General features: G+C 44.6%; 1 protein-coding gene across 1 annotated transcript; it reads left to right on the forward strand.

The window, feature by feature from the left end:
- Positions 1-8,666: 8,666 nt before the first annotated feature.
- On the forward strand, positions 8,667-19,237 carry LOC306991841 (uncharacterized protein). The gene is made up of 4 exons (XM_079600055.1): positions 8,667-8,784; positions 8,874-8,942; positions 9,030-9,149; positions 9,247-19,237. Exons 1-4 carry the CDS (start codon positions 8,727-8,729, stop codon positions 18,900-18,902), a joined length of 9,903 nt encoding a protein of 3,300 aa, XP_079456181.1. The 5' UTR covers positions 8,667-8,726; the 3' UTR covers positions 18,903-19,237.
- Positions 19,238-24,545: the final 5,308 nt, after the last annotated feature.

Below are 24,545 nucleotides of genomic sequence, written 5' to 3' on the forward strand. Positions count from 1 at the left end.
CTTAAAATACTCCGTCATTTGTGGTCATACAGACTTAATAAAAATGAAAAAAGAATCTGTGAGATGTCTACTTTTGTATGTGTCCACTTACAATCAAAACAAAACGTTGTGCTTTTGTAAAATGAAGAAATTAAACAGGGTGTGCTTTCTGCCTCTCCGTCTCGTGAACTTTTTTTTCTTGAGCACGTCTCTAAACATTTAAAAAACTCAGCGAATACTTGTCACACATTTGTGAGCTCTATATATTTATAATCATTTAAGTGTGTAGTTTTAAATTATCTGATTTAAAACGAAAACAAATATTCTCTGTTTAAGTAATTTGTATAAAACCAACAAGATATTCAGTTTCTCTAACCCTTCCTCATTAGTTTTAATGTGACCACACCCACACGCGCAAAACATATAGAGATGCAAATCGTCCATGTGTCGCACGAACGCCCCCATTACCTCAACAACAAAGCGGCAAACTTTATCAGTCCTCTTCAGTCGTCGAGTTTGGAAGACATGCTGTGAGATTATTGGGTTTACATCTGAAGAAGATCGCGATTTGAAGACAAGAACGATTTTAAGGTAAGAAATAATCCTGAATTATATTAGTTAGTGTTATTGTTGCATAAACTTCATATTGCCATTGAACTGTTGCTCGATGCTTCAGTGAATGTCCCCTGCACGCGCTGTGAGAGTTTGAAAAGCAAACCATGATTTTACTCCAATCTCATTTCATAACGTCATATCGATGTAAACATTTGAAGTAACATATGATAATCAATATGTTTTTCTCTAGTGTAGTGTTACTGAAGTGTTCCTTTTTAACTATGCCTGCTATACTGTTCTTATTATTTGATTCAGCCCTGCTGCAAAAAATACTTTCTTAGTTAGTATTTTTGTTTTGTTTCCAGTCCAAATATCTAAAAATTCTTAAACCAAGAAGTGTTTACTAGAGAAGTAAAATGACATAAGAAATTCTATTTTGTTTTAAGATAAAAAGAAAGTAATTTAAGTAATTTTTGCTTAAAACGAGCAAAATTATCTGCCAATGGGGTAAGCAAAAAATTCTTGGTTTCCATTTGAATTAAGATTTTTTTTCTTGTTTTCTATTCGAATTCAGATTTTTTTGCTTACCCCATTGGCAGATAATTTTGCTCGTTTTAAGCAAAAATTACTTAAATTACTTTATTTTTATCTTAAAACAAAATAGAATTTCTTATGTCATTTTACTTCTCTAGTAAATGCTTCTTGATTTAATAATTTTTAGATATTTGGACTGGAAACAAAACAAAAATACTAAGTAAGAAAATCATTTTTTGCAGTGCAGGTATATGCCTACAAGGCACAACAAATATATATATATGTATATATATATATATATATATATATATATATATATATATATATATATATATATATATATATATGTGTGTGTGTGTGTATTTTGTAAATTTTAAAAAGGAATTTTCACCACAAATCTAAAATGTATTCCCACAATCATGCAGCCCTGGTTTCTTCTTGATATCAGCATGTTCACAGCTTTTTTATATATATATTTTTTAGGTAGCTACCCGTCCTGCTGACTTCAACATGAGCATGAGGAGGTAAAGTGAAAAATCAAACACCTTGGAAATGACAGGTAGGCTTTGCACTATGTTTCAGGAAAGGAAAGGTGTGTGACTGGTTAAGTCTCTGTCTTTAGTTCAGTGTGTTAAATAATGTGCTTTTTGCCATTTGTTGTGTATCTTTGGATGATGTTGTGTTGTAAATAAATTCAAACAATCAAAAAGCCATTTTTTTTTAAATCTCCTCATTCTTTGTGCAAGGTAATGTAATGATAGTGCCTGAGAGCTCCTAATAGGGCCATTATGGGAGGCTCTTTGTCTCTCTCAGGTGTGAAACACTCAATATTCATGGTGGTTAACGCCTCCTCGCATAAAGCTTTCTTACACAAAACATGTCATACAAATTTTAAATCAATATATTGTCTTATCTGAATGAGTATTCAGGATGATTTTCACATAGTTTTGGAGCAAATATTCTAGGCTACGTGATACAATTTTCAAAAGCCTTGCGACGAAATAATTAGTTTGTCTTTCATGACATTATTTCAGTGACTTTTTTTTGGTCATTTTCACAAACCACGCATAAATGTTATTATCTCAAAACTACAAACTTTTACATACATGCTGCTGACATATTATTGTAGCAGAGTTTGTGCTGAATGCAGTGTAATAATACTTTAGTCATGAAAATGTCACAAGTAACAGAAATAAGCACACATGTTAGAGCATGTCAGAACACCTCCAGGACCCAGAAAACACCTCAGACCCCTGAGGGTTAATGGGCAAGTGACAGCATCTAGTCATGTCCCTGTTGAAGTTGATGGGAAGCTTACTGAGACCAGCCATGTCCCTGCTGAGGTTGATGGGCAGTTGACAGCATCCAGCCATGTCCCTGCTGGTGTTAATGGGAAAGTGACAGCATCTAGCCATGTCCCTGTTGAAATTGATGGGAAGCTTACTGAGACCAGCCATGTCCCTGCTGAGGTTGATGGGCAGTTGAAAGCATCCAGCCATGTCCCTGCTGAGGTTGATGGGCAGTTGACAGCATCCAGCCATGTCCCTGCTGAAGAGTCTAGCAATGTCCCTGTTGATGGGCAGTTGATAGCATCCAGCCATGTCCCTGTTGAAGTTGATGGGAAGCTTACTGAGACCAGCCATGTCCCTGCTGAGGTTGATGGGCAGTTGAGAGCATCCAGCCATGTCCCTGCTGAGGTTGATGGGCAGTTGACAGCATCTAGCCATGTCCCAGCTGAAGTTGATTGGAAATTGACAGCATCCAGCCATGTCCCTGCTGAGGTTGATGGACAGTTGACAGTATCCAACCATGTCCCTGCTGAGGTTGATGGGCAGTTGACAGCATCTAGCCATGTCCCAGCTGAAGTTGATTGGAAATTGACAGCATCCAGCCATGTCCCAGCTGAAGAGTCCAGCTATGTACCTGCTGAGGTTGATGCAAAGCTGACAGCATCCAGCCATGTCCCTGTTGAAGTTGATAGGAAGCTTACTGAGACCAGCCATGTCCCTGCTGAGGTTGATGGGCAGTTGACAGCATCCAGCCATGTCCCTGCTGAAGAATCTAGCAATGTCCCTGTTGATGGCATCCAGCCATGTCCCTGCTGAAGTTGATGGGAAGCTGACGGAATCCAGCCATGTCCCAGCTAAGGTTGGTGGGCAGTTGACTACATCCAGTAATGTCCCTGCTAAGGTTGATGGGAAGTTGACAGAATCCAGCCATGTCCCAGCTAAGGTTGATGGGCAGTTGACCGCAACCAGCCTTGTCCCCGCTGAGGTTGATGGGCAGTTGACAGCATCCAGCCATGTCCCTGCTGAGGTTGATGGGAAATTGACAGCATCCAGCCATGTCCCAGCTGAAGAATCCAGCTATGTACCTGCTGAGGTTGATGGGCAGTTGACAGCATCCATCCTTGTCCCTGCTGATGTTAATAGGCAAGTGACAGCATCTAGCCATGTCCCTGTTGAAGTTGATGGGAAGCTTACTGAGACCAGCCATGTCCCTGTTGAGGTTGATGGGCAGTTGAGAGCATCCAGCCATGTCCCTGCTGAGTTTGATGGGCAGTTGACAGCATCTAGCAACGTCCCAGCTGAATCATCTAGCCATGTCCCAGCTGAAGTTGATTGGAAATTGACAGCATCCAGCCATGTCCCAGCTGAAGAGTCCAGCTATGTGCCTGCTGAGGTTGATGCAAAGCTGACAGCATCCAGCCATGTCCCTGTTGAAGTTGATAGGAAGCTTACTGAGACCAGTCATGTCCCTGCTGAGGTTGATGGGCAGTTGACAGCATCCAGCCATGTCCCTGCTGAGGTTGATGGGCAGTTGACAGCATCCAGCCATGTCCCAGCTGAAGAGTCCAGTTATGTGCCTGCTGAGGTTGATGCAAAGCTGACAGCATCCAGCCATGTCCCTGTTGAAGTTGATAGGAAGCTTACTGAGACCAGCCATGTCCCTGCTGAGGTTGATGGGCAGTTGACAGCATCCAGCCATGTCCCTGCTGAGGTTGATGGGCAGTTGACACCATCCAGCCATGTCCCTGCTGAAGAGTCTAGCAATGTCCCTGTTGATGGCATCCAGCCATGTCCCTGCTGAAGTTGATGGGAAGCTGACAGAATCCAGCCATGTCCCAGCTAAGGTTGATGGGCAGTTGAATACATCCAGTAATGTCCCTGCTACGGTTGATGGGAAGTTGACAGAATCCAGCCATGTCCCAGCTAAGGTTGATGGGCAGTTGACTGCATCCAGCCTTGTCCCCGCTGAGGTTGATAGGAAGTTGACCGCAACCAGCCTTGTCCCTGCTGAAGTTGTTGGGAAGTTGACCGCAACCAGCCTTGTCCCCGCTGAGGTTGATGGGCAGTTGACAGCATCCAGCCATGTCCCTGCTGAAGAATCCACCTATGTACCTGCTGAGGTTGATGGGCAGTTGACAGCATCCAGCCTTGTCCCCGCTGAGGTTGATGGGAAGTTGACTGCATCTAACAACGTCCCAGCTGAATCGTCTAGCCATGTCCCAGCTGAATTTGATGGGCAGTTGACGGCATCCAGCCATGTCCCTGCTGAAGTTGATGGGAAGCTGACAGAATCCCGCCATGACCCTGCTGAGGTTGATGGGCAGTTGACGGCATCCAGCTATGTCCCCACTGAAGTTGATGGGAAGCATTCAACATATTGCTAGCATCTAGCAATGTCCCAGCTGAAGAGTCCCACTATGTACCTGCTGAGGTTGATGGGCTGTTGACAGTATCCAGCCATGTCCCAGCTGAGGTTGATGGGCATTTGACAGCAGCCAGCCATGTCCCTGTTGAGGTTGATGGGCATTTGACAGCAACTAGCAATGTCCTAGCTGAAGAGTCCCGCTATGTACCTGCTGAGGTTGATGGGCTGTTGACAGCATCCAGCCATGTCCCTGTTGAGGTTGATGTTCAGTTGACCGCATCCGGCCATGTCCCTGCTGAGGTTGATGGGCAGTTGACCGCATTCGGCCATGTCCCTGCTGAGGTTGATGGGCAGTTGACCACATCCAGCCATGTCCCATCTGAAGTTGATGGGAAATTGACAGCATCCAGCCATGTCCCTGTTGATGTTGATGGGCAGTTGACCACATCCAGCCATGTCCCATCTGAAGTTGATGGGAAATTGACAGCATCCAGCCATGTCCCTGTTGAGGTTGATGGGCAGTTGACCACATCCAGCCATGTCCCATCTGAAGTTGATGGAAAATTGACAGCATCCAGCCATGTCCCTGTTGAGGTTGATGGGCATTTGACAGCATCTAGCAAGTGTCCCGCTATGTACCTGATGAGGTTGATGGGCTGTTGACAGCATCCAGCCATTTCCCAGCTGAGGTTGATGGGCATTTGACAGCATCCAGCCATCTCCCAGCTGAGGTTGATGGGCATTTGACAGCATCCAACCATGTCCCTGCTGAGGTTAATGGAAAGCTCAATCAGACCAGCCATGTCTCCACTGATGTTGATGGGAAGTTGACAGTATCCAGCCAAGTCCCTGCTAAGGTTGATGGGCAGTTGACCAAATTTGACCAAATTCAATAAAACCAGTTTTCTTTCTGGAAAAGTTTTCCCCTCTTTTTATTTATCTTTTGCATAATGTTTCTTATTGAACATCTAATGTGTCTGAAATGATTCCAACAAGATTATTTTGTGCCATTATAAATGTACAAGCTTACTTTTCTATTTCCTATAATCTTTATTCTAAAGTGGTATTTACCAGAGTTAATCAAGAGGAAAACTTAAGCATCTTGGCTGTACATTTTACTTGTCAATGGTGTTTAGGGGGCATGAAAATTAGTTTTAAAGCGCAAGTTTTTGACAAGGAAACAGTTTTCATTTCTGTGCATATTTGTGAAAGCTAATGTCATGTGCCTGCATATTAAATGTTTGGAGTCATGCATGAGTACTTGGAACAATGGTGGATTAGAGGACTATTTTTGCACTACTCAATATATTGAGTTTATTAACGCTTCTCCAGCAAAGTGTAGATATACTGCACCACTAATACAACAAGTAAATAGATTTAAATGCTTATGTGTGCAGGCATGTAAAAGGCTTGCCAACTATTGGTCATGCTGCAGAATACAGCGTTATTAGTTGCTTTTGTGGATTCCTTCCCATTTTTAATACATTGTCAATAAAATGCACCTTAACTGCATTTATAGGAATTGGCACAATGCAGTTTTAAGTGGTTTGGGGTGAGTATTTCATGTTCCCGTGTAGAATGTGAAGTCACTTTTAAGTAGCCGTGACATGTTTTAAAGCCGCTTTACAGTGATAAGAAAATTATGCATTTTGGTGGTTGTTCAGCTGAAGTCACTCAATTCCGTTTGAAAGAATTATTAAACCAGTTAATTTCATCTGTAAAGCAGGTCTGCAAAAAAAAAAAATCATCTAGCTCAGTTTAGTTCTCACACAACAGTGTCAGTTGAGTCCGATCAATAATATTGTTGAATATTAAGTGTCCCAAACTAAGCAAACCAGATGCGACAGTGGCAAGGAACTCCATCAGGTAACAGAATGGAGAAAAAACCTTGGGTGAAACCAGGCTCAGTCGGGGGGCCAGTTCTCCTCTGGCCAACGAACGAGCATGGTGTCAGTATGATTCAGGCTGCATCACAAGTCAGAGCTCAGATCGGAACAGAACATTCAAATATTAATTTACTTTTATCCTTTTACTCGAAGATCGATTTATCACATCTGTATGGAGCTAAAGCTGGCCATAGGGTCTGTGTGGAGGACTTATCTGGTTCTTTTGGTCTCTGCTGATGTTCTGTGCCGATGACTGTCATGTCGACAAGGCCTTCAAAGGGATTGTCTAGTAGACACGGTCTCTGCTGACATTCAGGGCTGCGTTGTGGTTGTGTCTAGGCACAGGTCCACCATCAGATCTGGATTCGGAATGTATTGGCAGTGTATGTGAATAATAAATGGTACAATTCAGGACACATCTCTGTTAAAAAAACAGCTTTGCACAATGGACATTGAACTGCTAATGATAAGCCTGCGACCATACTATATACCCAGGGAATTCTTGCATGTAATTGCATCTGCTGTGTATGTCCTGCCTTCAGCTAACGCATATGTAGTGTGTGATGATATTCACAAGCACTTTGCTGATTTACAGCCTCTACATCCACATGCATTTATTTTAATAACTGGAGATTTTAACCATGTTTCTCTTGGGACTGTTTTACCAACCCAGTTTGTGACTTGCCCGACCAGAGACAATAAAACCTTGGATTTACTTTATGCAAATCAAAGCACCACCCCTCTTTCTTCATTGGGTAAATCTGATCACAACTTGGTGCATTTGTCATGTAGGTATAAACCACTTGTCCAGCAAGGCTTGTTCGACTTGAACCGGCGTTGCACAGGCCGATCGGTTAATGACATCAAAGTACCGTGAGAGCAATTCAAAAGTATAAGGAGCCGTCTACTTTCTATCCGCTCTCGCGGTACTTTGATGTCATTCACCGATCGGTCTGTGCAGAGCCGGTTCAAGTCGAACAAGGAAGAGAGGGGTGAGGTGAGCAGTTGCTCATTATTATTCAAAGTGACCGAAACGGGTCACTGTGAACAGCTGTTTTTAAGGAGGTAAAAAGGGTGTTGTTTTACACAACCATTTTGAGGAATTTTAACCAAAGTATGTTACAAACTTTACATGAAGACCCTAAAGAATCTAAATTCATTTTGATTCTCAAGTAAATGTATCTTAATTTAAGAATGTTAAGATGCTAAGAAAGAAAATAATTTTTTGCAGTGTAATATTCATGACAAACAACTTTGATTTGTGCACTGCTTGCAGAAGAGTGCTCTGGTAAAAGTAGCAACAGTACTATAACCACACTGTCCACGTAAACGACCACAGCTATTTAGCCTAAATCTGAAATAAAGGAGGGGCCCACCAACTATTAACTTAATGCTGATAACAACTATCTAAGTATATTCCCCAGTGTTTTGTCACAAACAATAAAGGCCAAAATGAAATGTTTATATCTTTATATAAATTGTTTTTCTTCGGTAGACCAGAAATCATGAACAGAACAAAGCATGAAAATGAAAATAAGTTTAAATAAAACAGTACAGTAAGTCAAAGCAATATACCAAATCTGCAAAGTAAATCTTTAAACAAAAAGTAATGAAATGACAATACAAATAAAGAAGCTTATATGATCAGTTCAGGGTTGTAGATTCCCTGGGTAAGTATGGATTCACTACAATGAAAGTTAATTGTCAATGATGTTTAGTATGATGTCCAAATTCCTCAATGGCAAGAAAAATAGACCTTCAAGTCCCCAAATAGTCTACAAAAATAAGATCCACAGAGATAATTAGTTAAATGCTGTGATACTTTGTTTGACTCTTTTGTAAATGGTCTGGTTTAATAGAAAAATCATATAAAAACAAAACAAAAAACAATCATATAATCTGATGTGTTTATAAAGATACGGAAAGATACATGTTGCAATAGTGATTTTTCAACCAACCAATGAGTGCACAGGAATGTTAACGAGCAGATCATCTGTCACTAATTTCACTGTAACAAGAACCCAGGTGATGAAAATCTGTGTTATCTTAAAAGCCCTTACTTGAAGCGTGTTTTTAGAAAGCATAGATAGAATGGTGATTGTTTAATTTGTAATCAAGATGGCAGTTGCAAACTTTATGGTTTTGGTCTTTTTGTGTCACCAACTGGTGCTCAATGGTGAAGTTGTTTTCACCTAATTGTAATGTTTCAAATATGTTAAATACATATGTAACTTTTTCTTTTTTTAACCTTATATTTGTTTTCAGGATTTGCTTCTCCAGTTGGGCGTCATTTATACCAGACTGGTATTGAGCAAGTACGCTTGGAGAGCAAAGGTTTGTATGTAGTGGTTAACATTATGCCTTTTGTTTACACTGTTAAGTTTGAGGCCACTTGTATTAAAGTTTCCTTTTGTTTTCCAGATGGTCCCTTGTCTTTTCCTTGTGAGAACAAGCAAAATCCATTATGGCCAGTGGTAGTAAAGTGTAAAATGGCTGTTGAGATGTCTTTGCAGAATGCATCTGGGCTGACTGTCCAAAAAGGTGACTTTAGTGCTGATGCTATGAGGTTGACATGGACACTGTAAAGGAAAGATAACCTCAGTTTTTTTTCTTTTATAATATTTCTATTATTCTTTAGGCATTGATTGGAAGTTGACGGAATCCAACCCTCTTCCTGCTGAGGTTGATGATAAGTTGACAGCATCTAGCCGTGTCCCAGTTGAAGTTGATGGGAAGTTGACAACAACCAGCCATGTCCCTGCTGATGTTTATGGGCAGTTGACAGCAACTAGGCATGTCCCAACTGAAGAAACTGGCCATATACCTGTTGAGTTTGATGGGAAGCTGATCACATCCAGCCGTGTCCCAAATGAAGTTGATGGGAAGCTGACAGAATCCAGCCGTATTCCTTCTCCACAGTCCAGCCATGTCCCTGCTGAGGTAAATGAGCAGTTGACCGCATCCAGCCATGTCCCTGCTGAGGTTGATGGGCAGTTGACAGCATCTAGAAATGTCCCAGCTGAATCATCTAGCCATGTCCAAGCTGAAGTTGATGGGAAATTGACAGCATCCAGCCATGTCCCAGCTGAAGAATCCAGCTATGTACCTGCTGAGGTTGATGCGAAGCTGACAGCATCCAGCCATGTCCCTGTTGAAGTTGATGGGAAGCTTACTGAGACCAGCCATGTCCCTGCTGAGGTTGATGGGCAGATGACATCATCCAGCCATATCCCAGCTGAAGAGTCTAGAAATGTCCCTGTTGAGGTTAATGGGCAGTTGACAGCATCCAGCCATGTCCCTGCTGAGGTAGATGAGCAGTTGACGGCATCCAGCCATGTCCCTTCTGAGGTAAATGGGCAGTTGACAGCATCCAGCCATGTCCCTGCTGATGTTAATGGGCAGGTGACCGCATCTAGCCATGTCCCTGTTGAAGTTGATGGGAAGCTTACTGAGAGCAGCCATGTCCCTGCTGAGGTTAATGGGCAGTTGAGAGCATCCAGCCATGTCCCTGCTGAGGTTGATGGGCAGTTGACAGCATCCAGCCATGTACCTGCTGAGGTTGATGGGCAGTTGACAGCATCTAGCAACGTCCCAGTCGAATCATCTAGCCATGTCCCAGCTGAAGAGTCCAGCTATGTACCTGCTGAGGTTGATGGGCAGTTGACAGCATCCAGCCATGTCCCTTCTGAGGTTGATGGGCAGTTGACAGCATCCAGCCATGTCCCTGCTGAGGTTGATGGGCAGTTGACCGCATCCAGCCATGTCCCTGCTGAGGTTGATGGGCAGTTGACAGCATCTAGAAATGTCCCAGCTGAATCATCTAGCCATGTCCAAGCTGAAGTTGATGGGAAATTGACAGCATCCAGCCATGTCCCAGCTGAAGAATCCAGCTATGTACCTGCTGAGGTTGATGCGAAGCTGACAGCATCCAGCCATGTCCCAGCTGAAGAATCCAGCTATGTACCTGCTGAGGTTGATGGGCAGATGACATCATCCAGCCATATCCCAGCTGAAGAGTCTAGAAATGTCCCTGTTGAGGTTAATGGGCAGTTGACAGCATCCAGCCATGTCCCTGCTGAGGTAGATGGGCAGTTGACGGCATCCAGCCATGTCCCTTCTGAGGTAAATGGGCAGTTGACAGCATCCAGCCATGTCCCTGCTGATGTTAATGGGCAGGTGACCGCATCTAGCCATGTCCCTGTTGAAGTTGATGGGAAGCTTACTGAGACCAGCCATGTCCCTGCTGAGGTTAATGGGCAGTTGAGAGCATCCAGCCATGTCCCTGGTGAGGTTGATGGGCAGTTGACAGCATCCAGCCATGTCCCTGCTGAGGTTGATGGGCAGTTGACCGCATCCAGCCATGTACCTGCTGAGGTTGATGGGCAGTTGACAGCATCTAGCAACGTCCCAGTCGAATCATCTAGCCATGTCCCAGCTGAAGAGACCAGCTATGTACCTGCTGAGGTTGATGGGCAGTTGACAGCATCCAGCCATGTCCCTTCTGAGGTTGATGGGCAGTTGACAGCATCCAGCCATGTCCCTGATGAGGTTGATGGGCAGTTGATAGCATCCAGCCATGTACCTGCTGAGGTTGATGGGCAGTTGACAGCATCTAGCAACGTCCCAGCCGAATCATCTAGCCATGTCCCAGCTGAAGAGTCCAGCTATGTACCTGCTGAGGTTGATGGGCAGTTGACAGCATCTAACAACGTCCCAGCTGAATCGTCTAGCCATGTCTCAGCTGAGGAGTCCCGCTATGTACCTGCTGAGGTTGATGGACAGTTGACAGCATCTAGCAAAGTCCCAGCTGAATCGTCTAGCCATGTCCCAGCTGAGGTTGATGGGCTGTTGACGGCATCCAGCCATGTCCCAGCTAAGGTTGATGGACAATTGACCGCATCCAGCCTTGTCCCCGCTGAGGTTGATGGGAAGTTGACCGCAACCAGCCTCGTCCCCGCTGAGGTTGTTGGGCAGTTGACAGCATCCAGCCATGTCCCTGCTGAAGTTGATGGGAAATTGACAGCATCCAGTCTTGTCCCAGCTGAGGCTGATGGGAAGTTGACCGCAACCAGCCTCGTCCCCGCTGAGGTTGTTGGGCAGTTGACAGCATCCAGCCATGTCCCTGCTGGAGTTGATGGGAAGCTTACTGAGACCAGCCATGTCCCTGCTGAGGTTGATGGGCAGTTGACAGCATCAAGCTATGTCCCTGCTGAAGTTGATGGGAAGCTGACAGAATCCAGCCATCTCCCTGCTGAGGTTGATGGTCAGTTGAAAGCATCTAGCAACGTCCCAGCTGAATCGTCTAGCCATGTCCAAGCTGAAGTTGATGGGAAGCTCACTGAAGTCGATGGGAAGCTCACTGAGACAGCATCTAGCCATGTCCCTGTTGAGATTGATGGGAAGCTCACAAAGACCAGCCATGTCCCTGCTGAGATTGATGGGAAGCTCACTGAGACAGCATCCAGCCATGTCCCTGTTGAAGGGCAGTTGGCAGCATCCAGCCATGTCCCTGTTGAGGTAGATGGGCAGTTGACAGCATCCAGCCATGTCCCTGTTGAGGTTGAAGGGCAGTTGACAGCATCCAGCCATGTCCCTACTGAAGTTGATGGGCAGTTGACCGCATCCAGCCATGTCCCTGCTGAGGTTGATGGGAAGTTGACAGCATCTAACAATGTCCCAGCTGAATTGTCTAGCCATGTCCCAGCTGAACTTGATGGGAAATTGACAGCATCCAGCCATGTCCCTGTTGAGGTTGATGGGCAGTTGACTGCATCCAGCCATGTCCCAGCTGAAGAGTCCACCAATTTACCTACTGAGGTTGATAGAGAGTTGACAGCATCCAGCCATGTTCCTGCTGAGGTTGATGGGCAGTTGACCGCATCCAGCCATGTCCCTGCTGAAGTTGATGGGAAGCTGACAGAATCCAGCCATGCCCCCACTGAAGTTGATGGGAAGTTGATCGCATCCAGCCTTGTCCCCGCTGATGTTGATGGACAGTTGACAGCATCTAGTAATGTCCCAGCTGAATCGTGTAGCCATGTCCCAGCTGAACTTGATGGGCAGTTGACCGCATCCAGCCTTGTCCCTGCTGAGGTTGATGGGCAGTTAACAGCATCCAGCCTTGTCCCCGCTGAGGTTAATGGGAAGTTGACCGCATCTAACAACGTCCCAGCTGAAGAGTCTCGCTATGTACCTGCTGGACAGTTGTCAGCATCCAGCCATGTCCCAGCTGAGGAGTCCAGCTATGTACCTGCTGATGTTGATGGACAGTTGACAGCATCTAGTAACGTCCCAGCTGAATCGTGTAGCCATGTCCCAGCTGAAGTTGATGGGAAATTGACAGAATCCAGCCATATCCCTGTTGAGGTTGTTGGGCTGTTGACAGCATCCACCCATGTCCCTGCTGTGGTTGATGGGAAGTTGACCACATCCAGCCATGTCCCTGCTGAGGTTGATGGGAATTTGACAGCATCTAGCAACGTCCCAGCGGAATCGTCTGGCCATGTTCAAGCTGAAGTTGATAGGAAGCTCACTGAGACAGCATCTAGCCATGTCCCTGTTGAGATTGATGGGAAGCTCACTGAGACCAGCCATGTCCCTGCTGAGATTGATGGGAAGCTCACTGAGACAGCATCCAGCCATGTCCCTGTTGAGGTTGAAGGGCAGTTGACCACAACCAGCCATGTCCCTGTTGAGGTTGATGGGCAGTTGACAGCATCTAACAATGTCCCAGCTGAATTGTCTAGCCATGTCCCAGCTGAACTTGATTGGAAATTGACAGCATCCAGCCATGTCCCAGCTGAGGTTGATGGGCAGTTGACAGCATCCAGCCATGTCCCTGCTGAGGTTGATGGGCAGTTGACAGCATCCAGCCATGTCCCAGCTGAAGAGTCCACCTATTTACCTACTGAGGTTGATAGGCAGTTGACAGCATCCAGCCATGTCCCTGCTGAAGTTGATGGGAAGCTTACTGAGGCCAGCCATGTTCCTGCTGAGGTTGATGGGCAGTTGACAGCATCCAGTCATGTCCCTGCTGAAGTTGATGGGAAGCTGACAGAATCCAGCCATGTCCCCACTGAAGTTGATGGGCAGTTGACAGCATCCAGCCTTGTCCCCGCTGAGGTTGATGGGAAGTTGACCGCATCTAACAACGTCCCAGCTGAATTGTCTAGCCATGTCCCAGCTGAACTTGATGGGCAGTTGACCGCATCCAGCCATGTCCCTGCTGAGGTTGATGGGAAGTTGACAGCATCTAGTCATGTCCCTGCTGAGGTTGATGGGAAGTTGACAGCATCTAGCAACGTCCGAGCTGAAGAGTCTCGCTATGTACCTGCTGAGGTTGATGGACAGTTGACAGCATCCAGTCATGTCCCTGCTGAGGTTGATGGGAAATTGACCGCATCTAGCAACGTCCCAGCTGAGTCTAGTCATGTCCCAGCTGAAGTTGATGGACAGTTGACCACATCCAGCCATGTCCCTGTTGAGGTTGATGGGCAGTTGACAGGATCCAGCCATGTCCCTGTTGAGGTTGATGGGCAGTTGACAGCATCTAGCAACGTCCCAGCTGAATCGTCTAGCCATGTCCAAGCTGAAGTTGATGGGAAGCTCACTGAAGTCGATGGGAAGCTCACAGAGACAGCATCTAGCCATGTCCCTGCTGAGATTGATGGGAAGCTCACTGAGACCAGCCATGTCCCTGCTGAGATTGATGGGAAGCTCACTGAGACCAGCCATGTCCCTGCTGAGATTGATGGGAAGCTCACTGAGACCAGCCATGTCCCTGCTGAGATTGATGGGAAGCTCTCTGAGACAGCATCCAGCCATGTCCCTGTTGAAGGGCAGTTGGCAGCATCCAGCCATGTCCCTGTTGAGGTAGATGGGCAGTTGACAGCATCCAGCCATGTCCCTGTTGAAGGGCAGTTGGCAGCATCCAGCCATGTCCCCACTGAAGTTGAAGGGCAGTTGACCACATCCAGTCATGTCCCTGTTGAGGTTGATGGGCAGTTGACAGCATCCAGCCATGTCCCCACTGAAGTTGATGGGCAGTTGAACGCATCCAGCCATGTCCCTGCTGAGGTTGATGGAAAGTTGACAGCATCTAACAATGTCCCAGCTGAATTGTCTAGCCATGTCCCAGCTGAACTTGATGGGAAATTGACAGCATCCAGCCATGTCCCTGCTGAGATTGATGGGAAGCTCACTGAGACAGCATCTATCCATGTCCCTGCTGAGGTTGATGGGAAGTTGACCACATCCAGCCATGTCCCTGCTGAGGTTGATGGGAATTTGACAGCATCTAGCAACGTCCCAGCTGAATCGTCTAGCCATGTTCAAGCTGAAGTTGATGGGAAGCTCACTGAAGTCGATGGGAAGCTCACTGAGACAGCATCTAGCCATGTCCCTGTTGAGATTGATGGGAAGCTCACTGAGACAGCATCCAGCCATGTCCCTGTTGAGGTAGATGGGCAGTTGACAGCATCCAGCCATGTCCCTGTCGAGGTTGAAGGGCAGTTGACCACATCCAGCCATGTCCCTGTTGAGGTTGATGGGCAGTTGACAGCATCTAACAATGTCCCAGCTGAATTGTCTAGCCATGTCCCAGCTGAGGTTGATGGGCAGTTGACAGCATCCAGCCATGTCCCTGCTGAGGCTAATGGGAATCTCACTGAGACAGCATCGATCCATGTCCCTGCTGAGGTTGATGGGAAGTTGACCACATCCAGCCATGTCTCTGCTGAAGAGTCCACTTATTTACCTACTGAGGTTGATAGGCAGTTGACAGCATCCAGCCATGTCCCTGCTGTGGTTGATGGGAATCTCACTGAAACAGCATCTATCCATGTCCCTGCTGAGGTTGATGGGAAGTTGACCACATCCAGCCATGTCTCTGCTGAAGAGTCCACTTATTTACCTACTGAGGTTGATAGGCAGTTGACAGCATCCAGCCATGTCCCTGCTGTGGTTGATGGGAATCTCACTGAGACAGCATCTATCCATGTCCCTGCTGAGGTTGATGGGAAGTTGACCACATCCAGCCATGTCTCTGCTGAGGTTGATGGGAATTTGACAGCATCTAGCAAAGTCCCAGCTGAATCGTCTAGCCATGTTCAAGCTGAAGTTGATGGGAAGCTCACTGAGACAGCATCTAGCCATGTCCCTGTTGAGATTGATGGGAAGCTCACTGAGACAGCATCTAGCCATGTCCCTGTTGAGATTGATGGGAAGCTCACTGAGACAGCATCCAGCCATGTCCCTGTTGAAGGGCAGTTGGCAGCATCCAGCCATGTCCCTGTTGAGGTAGATGGGCAGTTGACAGCATCCAGCCATGTCCCTATTGAGGTTGATGGGCAGTTGACAGCATCTAACAATGTCCCAGCGGAATTGTCTAGCCATGTCCCAGCTGAACTTGATGGGAAATTGACAGCATCCAGCCATGTCCCAGCTGAGGTTGATGGGAAGTTGACAGCATCCAGCCATGTCCCTGCTGAGGTTGATGGGAAGTTGACAGCATCCAGCCATGTCCCTGCTGAGGTTGATGGGCAGTTGACTGCATCCAGCCATGTCCCAGCTGAAGAGTCCACCTATTTACCTACCGAGGTTGATAGGCAGTTGACAGCATCCAGCCATGTCCCTGCTGAAGTTGATGGGAAGCTTACTGAGGCCAGCCATGTTCCTGCTGAGGTTGATGGGCAGTTGACAGCATCCAGCCATGTCCCCACTGAAGTTGATGGGAAGTTGACAGCATCCAGCCATGTCCCCACTGAAGTTGATGGGAAGTTGACAGCATCCAGCCTTGTCCCCGCTGAGGTTGATGGGAAGTTGACCGCATCTAACAACGTCCCAGCTGAATTGTCTAGCCATGTCCCAGCTGAACTTGATGGGAAATTGACAGCATCCAGCCATGTCCCTGCTGAGGTTGATGGAAAGTTGACAGCATCTAGTCATGTTCCTGCTGAGGTTGATGGGAAGTTGACAGCATCTAGCAACGTCCGAGCTGAAGAGTCTCGCTATGTACCTGCTGAGGTTGATGGGAAATTGACCGCATCTAGCAATGTCCCAGCTGAATCGTCTAGCCATGTCCCAGCTGAGGTTGATGGGCAGTTGACCGCATCCAGCCTTGTCCCCGCTGAGGTTGATGGGAAGTTGACCGCATCTAACAACGTCCCAGCTGAATTGTCTAGCCATGTCCCAGCTGAACTTGATGGGAAATTGACAGCATCCAGCCATGTCCCTGCTGAGGTTGATGGGAAGTTGACAGCATCTAGCAACGTCCGAGCTGAAGAGTCTCGCTATGTACCTGCTGAGGTTGATGGGAAATTGACCGCATCTAGCAACGTCCCAGCTGAATCGTCTAGCCATGTCCCAGCTGAAGTTGATGGACAGTTGACCGCATCCAGCCATGTCCCTGTTGAGGTTGATGGGAAGTTGACCGCATCCAGCCATGTCCCTGCTGAGGTTGATGGACAGTTGTCAGCATCCAGCCATGTCCCAGCTGAGGAGTCCCGCTATGTACCTGCTGAGGTTGATGGACAGATGATAGCATCTAGCAACGTCCCAGCTGAAGTTGATGGGAAATTGATCGCATCCAGTCATGTCCCTGTTGAGGTTGATGGGAAGCTCACTGAGACCAGCCATGTCCCTGCTGAGATTGATGGGAAGCTCACTGAGACAGCATCCAGCCATGTCCCTGTTGAAGGGCAGTTGGCAGCATCCAGCCATGTCCCTGTTGAGGTAGATGGGCAGTTGACAGCATCTAACAATGTCCCAGCGGAATTGTCTAGCCATGTCCCAGCTGAACTTGATGGGAAATTGACAGCATCCAGCCATGTCCCAGCTGAGGTTGATGGGCAGTTGACAGCATCCAGCCATGTCCCTGCTGAGGTTGATGGGAAGCTTACTGAGACCAGCCATGTTCCTGCTGAGGTTGATGGGCAGTTGACAGCATCCAGCCATGTCCCTGCTGAAGTTGATGGGAAGCTTACTGAGACCAGCCATGTTCCTGCTGAGGTTGATGGGCAGTTGACAGCATCCAGCCATGTCCCTGCTGAAGTTGATGGGAAGCTGACAGAATCCAGCCATGTCCCCACTGAAGTTGATGTGAAGTTGACAGCATCCAGCCATGTCCCCACTGAAGTTGATGGGAAGTTGACCGCATCCAGCCTTGTCCCCGCTGAGGTTGATGGGCAGTTGACAGCATCCAGCCTTGTCCCCGCTGAGGTTGATGGGAAGTTGACCGCATCTAACAACGTCCCAGCTGAATTGTCTAGCCATGTTCCAGCTGAACTTGATGGGAAATTGACAGCATCCAGCCATGTCCCTGCTGAGGTTGATGGAAAGTTGACAGCATCTAGTCATGTCCCTGCTGAGGTTGATGGGAAGTTGACAGCATCTAGCAACGTCCGAGCTGAAGAGTCTCGCTATGTACCTGCTGAGGTTGATGGGAAATTGACCGCATCTAGCAACGTCCCAGCTGAATTGTCTAGCCATGTTCCAGCTGAGGAGTCCCGCTATGTACCTGCTGAGGTTGATGGACAGATGATAGCATCTAGCAACGTCCCAGCTGAAGTTGATGGGAAATTGATCGCATCCAGTCATGTCCCTGTTGAGGTTGATGTGAAGTTGACCGAATCCAGCCATGTCCCTGTTGAGGTTGATGGGCAGTTGACAGCATCCAGCCATGTCCCTGTTGAGGTTGATGGGCATTTGACAGCATCCAGCTATGTCCCTGCTGAAGTTGATGGGAAGCTTACTGAGACCAGCCATGTTCCTGCTGAGGTTGATGGGCAGTTGACAGCATCCAGCCATGTCCCTGCTGTAGTTGATGGGAAGCTGACAGAATCCAGCCATGTCCCCGCTGAAGTTGATGGGAAGTTGACCGCATCCAGCCATGTCCCCGCTGAAGTTGATGGGAAGTTGACCGCATCCAGCCTTGTCCCCGCTGAGGTTGATGGGCAGTTGACCGCATCTAGTCATATCCCTGTTGATGGGCAGTTGGCAGCATCCAGCCATGTCCCTGTTGATGGGCAGTTGGCAGCATCCAGCCATGTCCCTGTTGAGGTTGATGGCCAGTTGACCGCATCCAGCCATGTCCCTGTTGAGGTTGATGGCCAGTTGACAGCATCCAGCCATGTCCCTGCTGAGGTTAATGTGAAGCTGACTGAGACCAGCCATGTCTCCACTGATGTTGATGGGAAGTTGACAGCATCCAGCCAAGTCCCTGCTAAGGTTGATGGGCAGTTGACCAAATTTGCCAGACTTTTGAGCAGAAGCACATTTAGAGATAAAAAGATCTAACTTTCAGACCTTGATTTTATTCAATAAAACCAGTTTTCTTTCTGGAAAAGTTTTCCCCTCTTTTTTTATCTTTTGCATAATGTTTCTTAATGAACATCTAATGTGTCTGAAACGATTCCAACAAGATTTTGTGCCATTATAAATGTGCATGCTTGCTTTTCTATTTCCTATAATCTTTATTCTAAAGTGGTATTTACCTGAGTTAATCAAAAGAGGAAAACTTAAGCATCTTGGCTGTTCATTTTAATTGTCAATGGTGTTTAGTGGGTATGAAAATGAGTTTTAAAGCGCAAGTTTTTGAAAAAGAAACATTTTTCATTTCTGTGCATATTTGTGAAAGCTAATGTCATGTGCCTGCATATTAAATGTTCAAAGTCATGCATGAGTACTTGGAACAATGGTGGACTAGAGGACTATTTTTGCACTGCTCAATATATAGTTTATTAATGCTTTTCCAGCAAAGTGTAGATATACTGCACCACTATATTGTTTTACCAACCCAGTTTGTGACTTGCCCGACCAGAGACAATAAAACTTGGATTTACTTTATGCAAATCAAAGTGAAGCTTATAGCGCCACCCCTCTTTCTTCGTTGTAAATCTGATCACAACTTGGTGCATTTGTCATGTAGGTATAAACCATTTGTCCAGCAACAGCCAGTTGTGACGAGAACAATAAGAAAATGGATGATGGAGGGGAGTGATGCTTTAAAGTGTAACTGTTGCCAAAATTGAATCTAGGCTTTTTTTGTTAAACTTTCATGTAAAAGCATAATTAGAATGGAAACGCCACTTTTAAGATTGACCGTATTTTCGTTTTAGGTCAAAATGCCTTTTGAATGGGAGTGCATGGGGCACTTCTATGATAGCATCAAAATCTCTATTTTTAAAACACTAAGGCGCCTCGACACAACCAGAGATGGGGACTCGAGTTTGAGACTCGGACTCGAGTGCGACTTAAGTCGCACACACAGTGACTTCAGACTCAACTTGAGACTCGTTCTCGAAAGACTTCAGACTCGACTCGGACTCGAGCTGCGGGACTCGTGAACAATGTTTATTTTTAGGAAACGTCTGATGAGCTCGCTGTTATTCCCCTCCTTCCGTTACCTATAACCTGCCTACGTAACACTATATCTGCTGCTCGCGGCCACACATGAGAGGACAACAAACATCGACTGCACCGGCCGCTGCTGTGCCATTCATCGTAAGCTGGGTTTAAAAACTTTCACCTCAAACAGAATTTTCACCTCAAACAGAAGGCACAAATCCTTTCTTTAAAGTGAATTTCGTTTTGTATTAATTGTATCTTAATTTTAATCAATGTTTCATCAACCAATTGCCTGGATTTAGTAAATAAGAAGTAAATATAGCAGACAATATAATCACGACACGGAGGCGCCTGCGCGTGAACTGGAGCCGTCTCATAAATTAATCGAAACTCAGCGTATAAGGTAGGCTAGTCTACTTCACAGACCTGAAAAATATATCTATATTGAAATGTTTACTTTTAAACAGAACAATTCAAAACGAAAGAAAACAGACTGCTCTCTGCTTATGTAATCCGTAGCCTATTTCTCTCTGGCGCATTCACTACTGCGAAGATCGCGAGTCAGCATCGTCAACTTCATCTTTATTAATAAACAATTCAAATGTATACTTGCTATATTTGACATATTCATAATCATTGCTTTTGCTGGTTCTTTGAGCTTTTAGGTGCTTTATCAGCAGCGCCGCCGCCGAACGCGTCACCACCGCATTAAAAACATGATTGCGTGATGAAAACATGATGAAAAACACCATCTAAACATAGCCTAACTGCTTAGAAAGAAAACACAGAACAAATAGAGTAGCCTAATGCGCACACGTCCATCTCGCGAATGTACAGTCTTCTTCATGCCATCATCACCCATTAGCCGCTTTTCCACTGGCCAGCGCGACCACCGAGGCCGAAACTCCTGTAAAAAATAAATCGCTACAAATATATCAGACGCTGCCATTTAGTCTTTATTTAAAAACCACGAACAGGTAACTTAGCCTACTTGCATTTTTCATTCGTTAATGTCTCGCGGTCTTTTTTCTTTTCTTTTTTTGAACAAGTACAACTAAAAGTGTGTTGTAATGCAAGCGTTACTGAACATTTAACGAGTAAAATATTACTGAAAATTGATTAGTAATGCCTTACACTACTGCGTTACAGCAAAAAGTAATATTGTAATGCATTACTTTTGTAACGCGTTACTCCCAACACTGCATATTACTTTGATCCTTATATATGGATATGCAGTGTTCTGCATATGCAGCCTGGATGGGTCGCTGTATGTGATGCAACACTTATTTAACCAAAAGAGACTTGAGACTTGACTTGGACTCTAGCTCAAAGACTTGAGACTTGACTTGGACTCTAGCTCGGAGACTTGAGACTTGACTTGGACTCTAGCTCTGAGACTCGAGACTTGACTTGGACTCTAGCTCTGAGACTTGTGAGCATCTCTGGACACAACATAAAACTGTGCTTGAAGTATCACCAGGGGCTCTATACATGTACTTGAGCATTTGTGATGCCCAGTAAATTGTTATCACATTTGTGGTAGTTTTTGTAATTTTATAAAGTTATGTTTGTGAATTTTGTTCAGGAGTAATTAACCTGTTTCTACCATTCATTTGCACTAATATATTTTAATTAGTGATCAGGAGTAATTGTGGAGTTTGTCAGCAGTGGGCAGTGTGGCGCTTATTGTTCTCTCGAGGCGTTACGTCAGTTTGTCCCGCTTTGCGGTCTTTCTCTTTCTGCTGAGCGAGACGAGAAACGGACGCAGACTTTGCCCTGTCTCATTTATTTCTCCTGTTTCAGGTTGGTAGATTAGTAAATTAAGTTAAATAACTGAAATATAATATGTTTATATGTCGCTGAATGTTTCAAGGTCCGTGTAACAGGGCTGTTTAATGAAAATGTGGACATATATGTATATAGCAGTAGTTGAATGTTCGCGCCGGTGACGTCATCTGTGATAACTAAAGTCACGTCGAACAGAGTTTTATTTTTAGCTCTTTGAACATTTCTGTAAAGTCTAAGAGTTTTGAAATGTATGATATTGTGTAATATGTGAAAAGCTAGTGTTAAAACCATACGTTATATATTCTAAAAGTGGTTTAAAAAACAAGTTAGAAGTCTGTCAGCTCATGCATTGTGGAAGAGTAAAAAATGATGCTAGTTGAAAATGGAAAATGCATTTAGGAATTATATGCAAGTGATAACATAAGCCATGTTTTAATTTAAGTGGAAAAGAGACAACTTACAAGGTAACAGTGGTTATTGTCATTTTGATTTATTTGATCATACACAATTTATATCTCAGTAATTGCTGAAAGATGAAAAGAAAACAAATTGTATTTTATTTTTGAAATGTCTATTTCTTGAGAAAACATTGTGTGTTTGAAACCAAGTAGGATTTTAATTGTGATTGTGTAATAAATCCTCTTGGCTCTCTTTCTGCTGAGCGAGACGAGAAACGGACGCAGACTTTGCCCTGTCTCATTTATTTCTCCTGTTTCAGAGCGAGAGCATATAAGCTGTTTATATGATACCATCCGGTACCTGTAACACATTGACAACATTGTTTGTGTACACAAAGTTTACTAAAAAGAAAGGTTTTGAACAACTCACTGTAGCTGTTGTTCTTCCCGGCCGCCGGCATTTTGTCAGTCAAAAATAGTCGATCTGTATCACTGAATCATTTCATTATTATATGAGGATCCTTTTTCAAATACAAGGTCAATATTGATTTTTACTAACGACAAAAAAACGAATTATCCGTGAATTTATATGGATCTAAGCTTTAGGAGCTTTCCATCTTTACTCTCCTCCCTGTTACGTTGCATTCGGAGATCGACTACTTTTGACTGACAAAATTCCAGCCACCGGAAACACTCACTGATAAAGTGAGTCATACAAAACCTCTCTTTTTTTTTAAACTCTGTGTACACAAACAATGAATTCAATGCTCAAGTTCATGTGTAGAGCCCCTGGTGATTTTGATGCTATCATAGAAGTGCCCCATGCACTCCAATTCAAAAAGGCATTTTGACCTAAAACAAAAATACTCTCAATCTTAAAAGTGGCGTTTCCATTCTAATTATGCTTTTACACAAAAGTTTAACTCGGGTAGATAAGCAAAAAGAGGCTAGGTTAAATTTTGGCAACAGTTACCCTTTAGGAGACTGTTTTGACTGGAATGTTCTATGTGATATTATGAACGGTCATGATATTAATGACACTTATTTTGTCACTGGCAGTGTTGGGGCTAGTTACTCAAAAAAGTAATATATTACATATTACATATTACTCTCAAAAATAGTAATGCCTTACTTTACTTTATTACTCCCTGGAGAAAGTAACTAGTTATATTACTAGTTATATTACTAGTTACATTTTTTTTCTTAATTACTTTATAATTGCCTGAGATGCGTCAGATGGAGGGAGAACATACAAAGGAGGAGTGTTCTTAAAGGTCTTTATTACGCCAACAACAGACTGGCACTGTCTAGCACAAATAACTACAAACAACTGTCCTTGTGCAATCAAGTACAAAAAACAATTATTAATTTACTCAATGTTTAACAAACACCGTCTGGTGCAAACAATCAATAAATTTGATTGTCAATTTATCCCATACGGAAATGTTAAATTATTATTATATATGCCAAACTATTTACTATTTAACTATTTATTTCAAGTCTACAGATCAAGTCTACATATCCACATTTCATTTTCGAATCTTTTATAAATAAAATGTATTATTTATTATTATTTTACCTCTTCTTGACCAGCTCATAAAAACAAAACAAATACTACACAAATTATATTTGAAAACTGATAATTATATATATGTGACATGTATGTAAAAAAAAAACTATTAGCCTATACATACATAAAATATATGGGCTGGTTTTATATGTCAATTATTCCATTTTCTAATAGGTTTTATATATGGGCATATATATGGTATATTTTATATATGTGGATATATTTCATATATGTATATTTCATATATGTACATATATTACATTTCCGTATGGGATAACAAGTCTAAACTTTTTGCTGCTTGTGGGGCTGCTCGTTCATGTCACTCTGTCGCTTCGCAACGAGCTTGATGTGTCCGTGCTGTCGGAAGCGGTGGAGAGCAGCTTTCTCCCCGGGCAGAGTGTGCACTTCACCGTCAAGTTATTTTCCTTCCGTTGAACATATTCAAAATAATTACTGAATCTCCACCCGTCGAAACTAGCTTTCTGTTGCTGGGAACCTTCCTCAGCTTGCCGTTGTTGACGCTTTCATTTTCCCCCATCTGTCTTTGAGGATGCCGCTCTGCGGCTGACTGCCGGGTGTCGACCAATCGGTGATGGTATTGATACCTCGTGCCAAACCCAGACCAATCACTGTTACATTCACGCCCTCCTCCCCTTCCCTTCTGTTCTCTGTGTTGTGTGCCTTGTGTGTGATGGTGCTACTGGCAAATGTAACGCAAGTAACTAGCTCGGGAAAACTGTAATAATATTACCATTTTCAGACGAGTAATGCCTTACACTACTAGTTACTGAAAAAAGTAATATTATTACAGTAACGCGTTACTTTGTACTTTCAGTA

The sequence above is a fragment of the Phoxinus phoxinus genome (genome assembly GCF_949152265.1).
Source record: "Phoxinus phoxinus genome assembly, chromosome: 23".
NCBI lineage: Eukaryota > Metazoa > Chordata > Actinopteri > Cypriniformes > Leuciscidae > Phoxinus > Phoxinus phoxinus.

Excerpts from the sequence above, each read along its gene's own strand:
- LOC306991841 (XM_079600055.1), top strand. The coding sequence starts at position 8,727 with ATGGCAGTTGCAAACTTTATGGTTTTGGTCTTTTTGTGTCACCAACTG. Across the intron at positions 8,785-8,873 it reads TCACCAACTGGTGCTCAATG|GATTTGCTTCTCCAGTTGGG; the intron begins GTGAAGTTGTTT and ends ATTTGTTTTCAG. Across the intron at positions 9,150-9,246 it reads TGGGCTGACTGTCCAAAAAG|GCATTGATTGGAAGTTGACG; the intron begins GTGACTTTAGTG and ends ATTATTCTTTAG.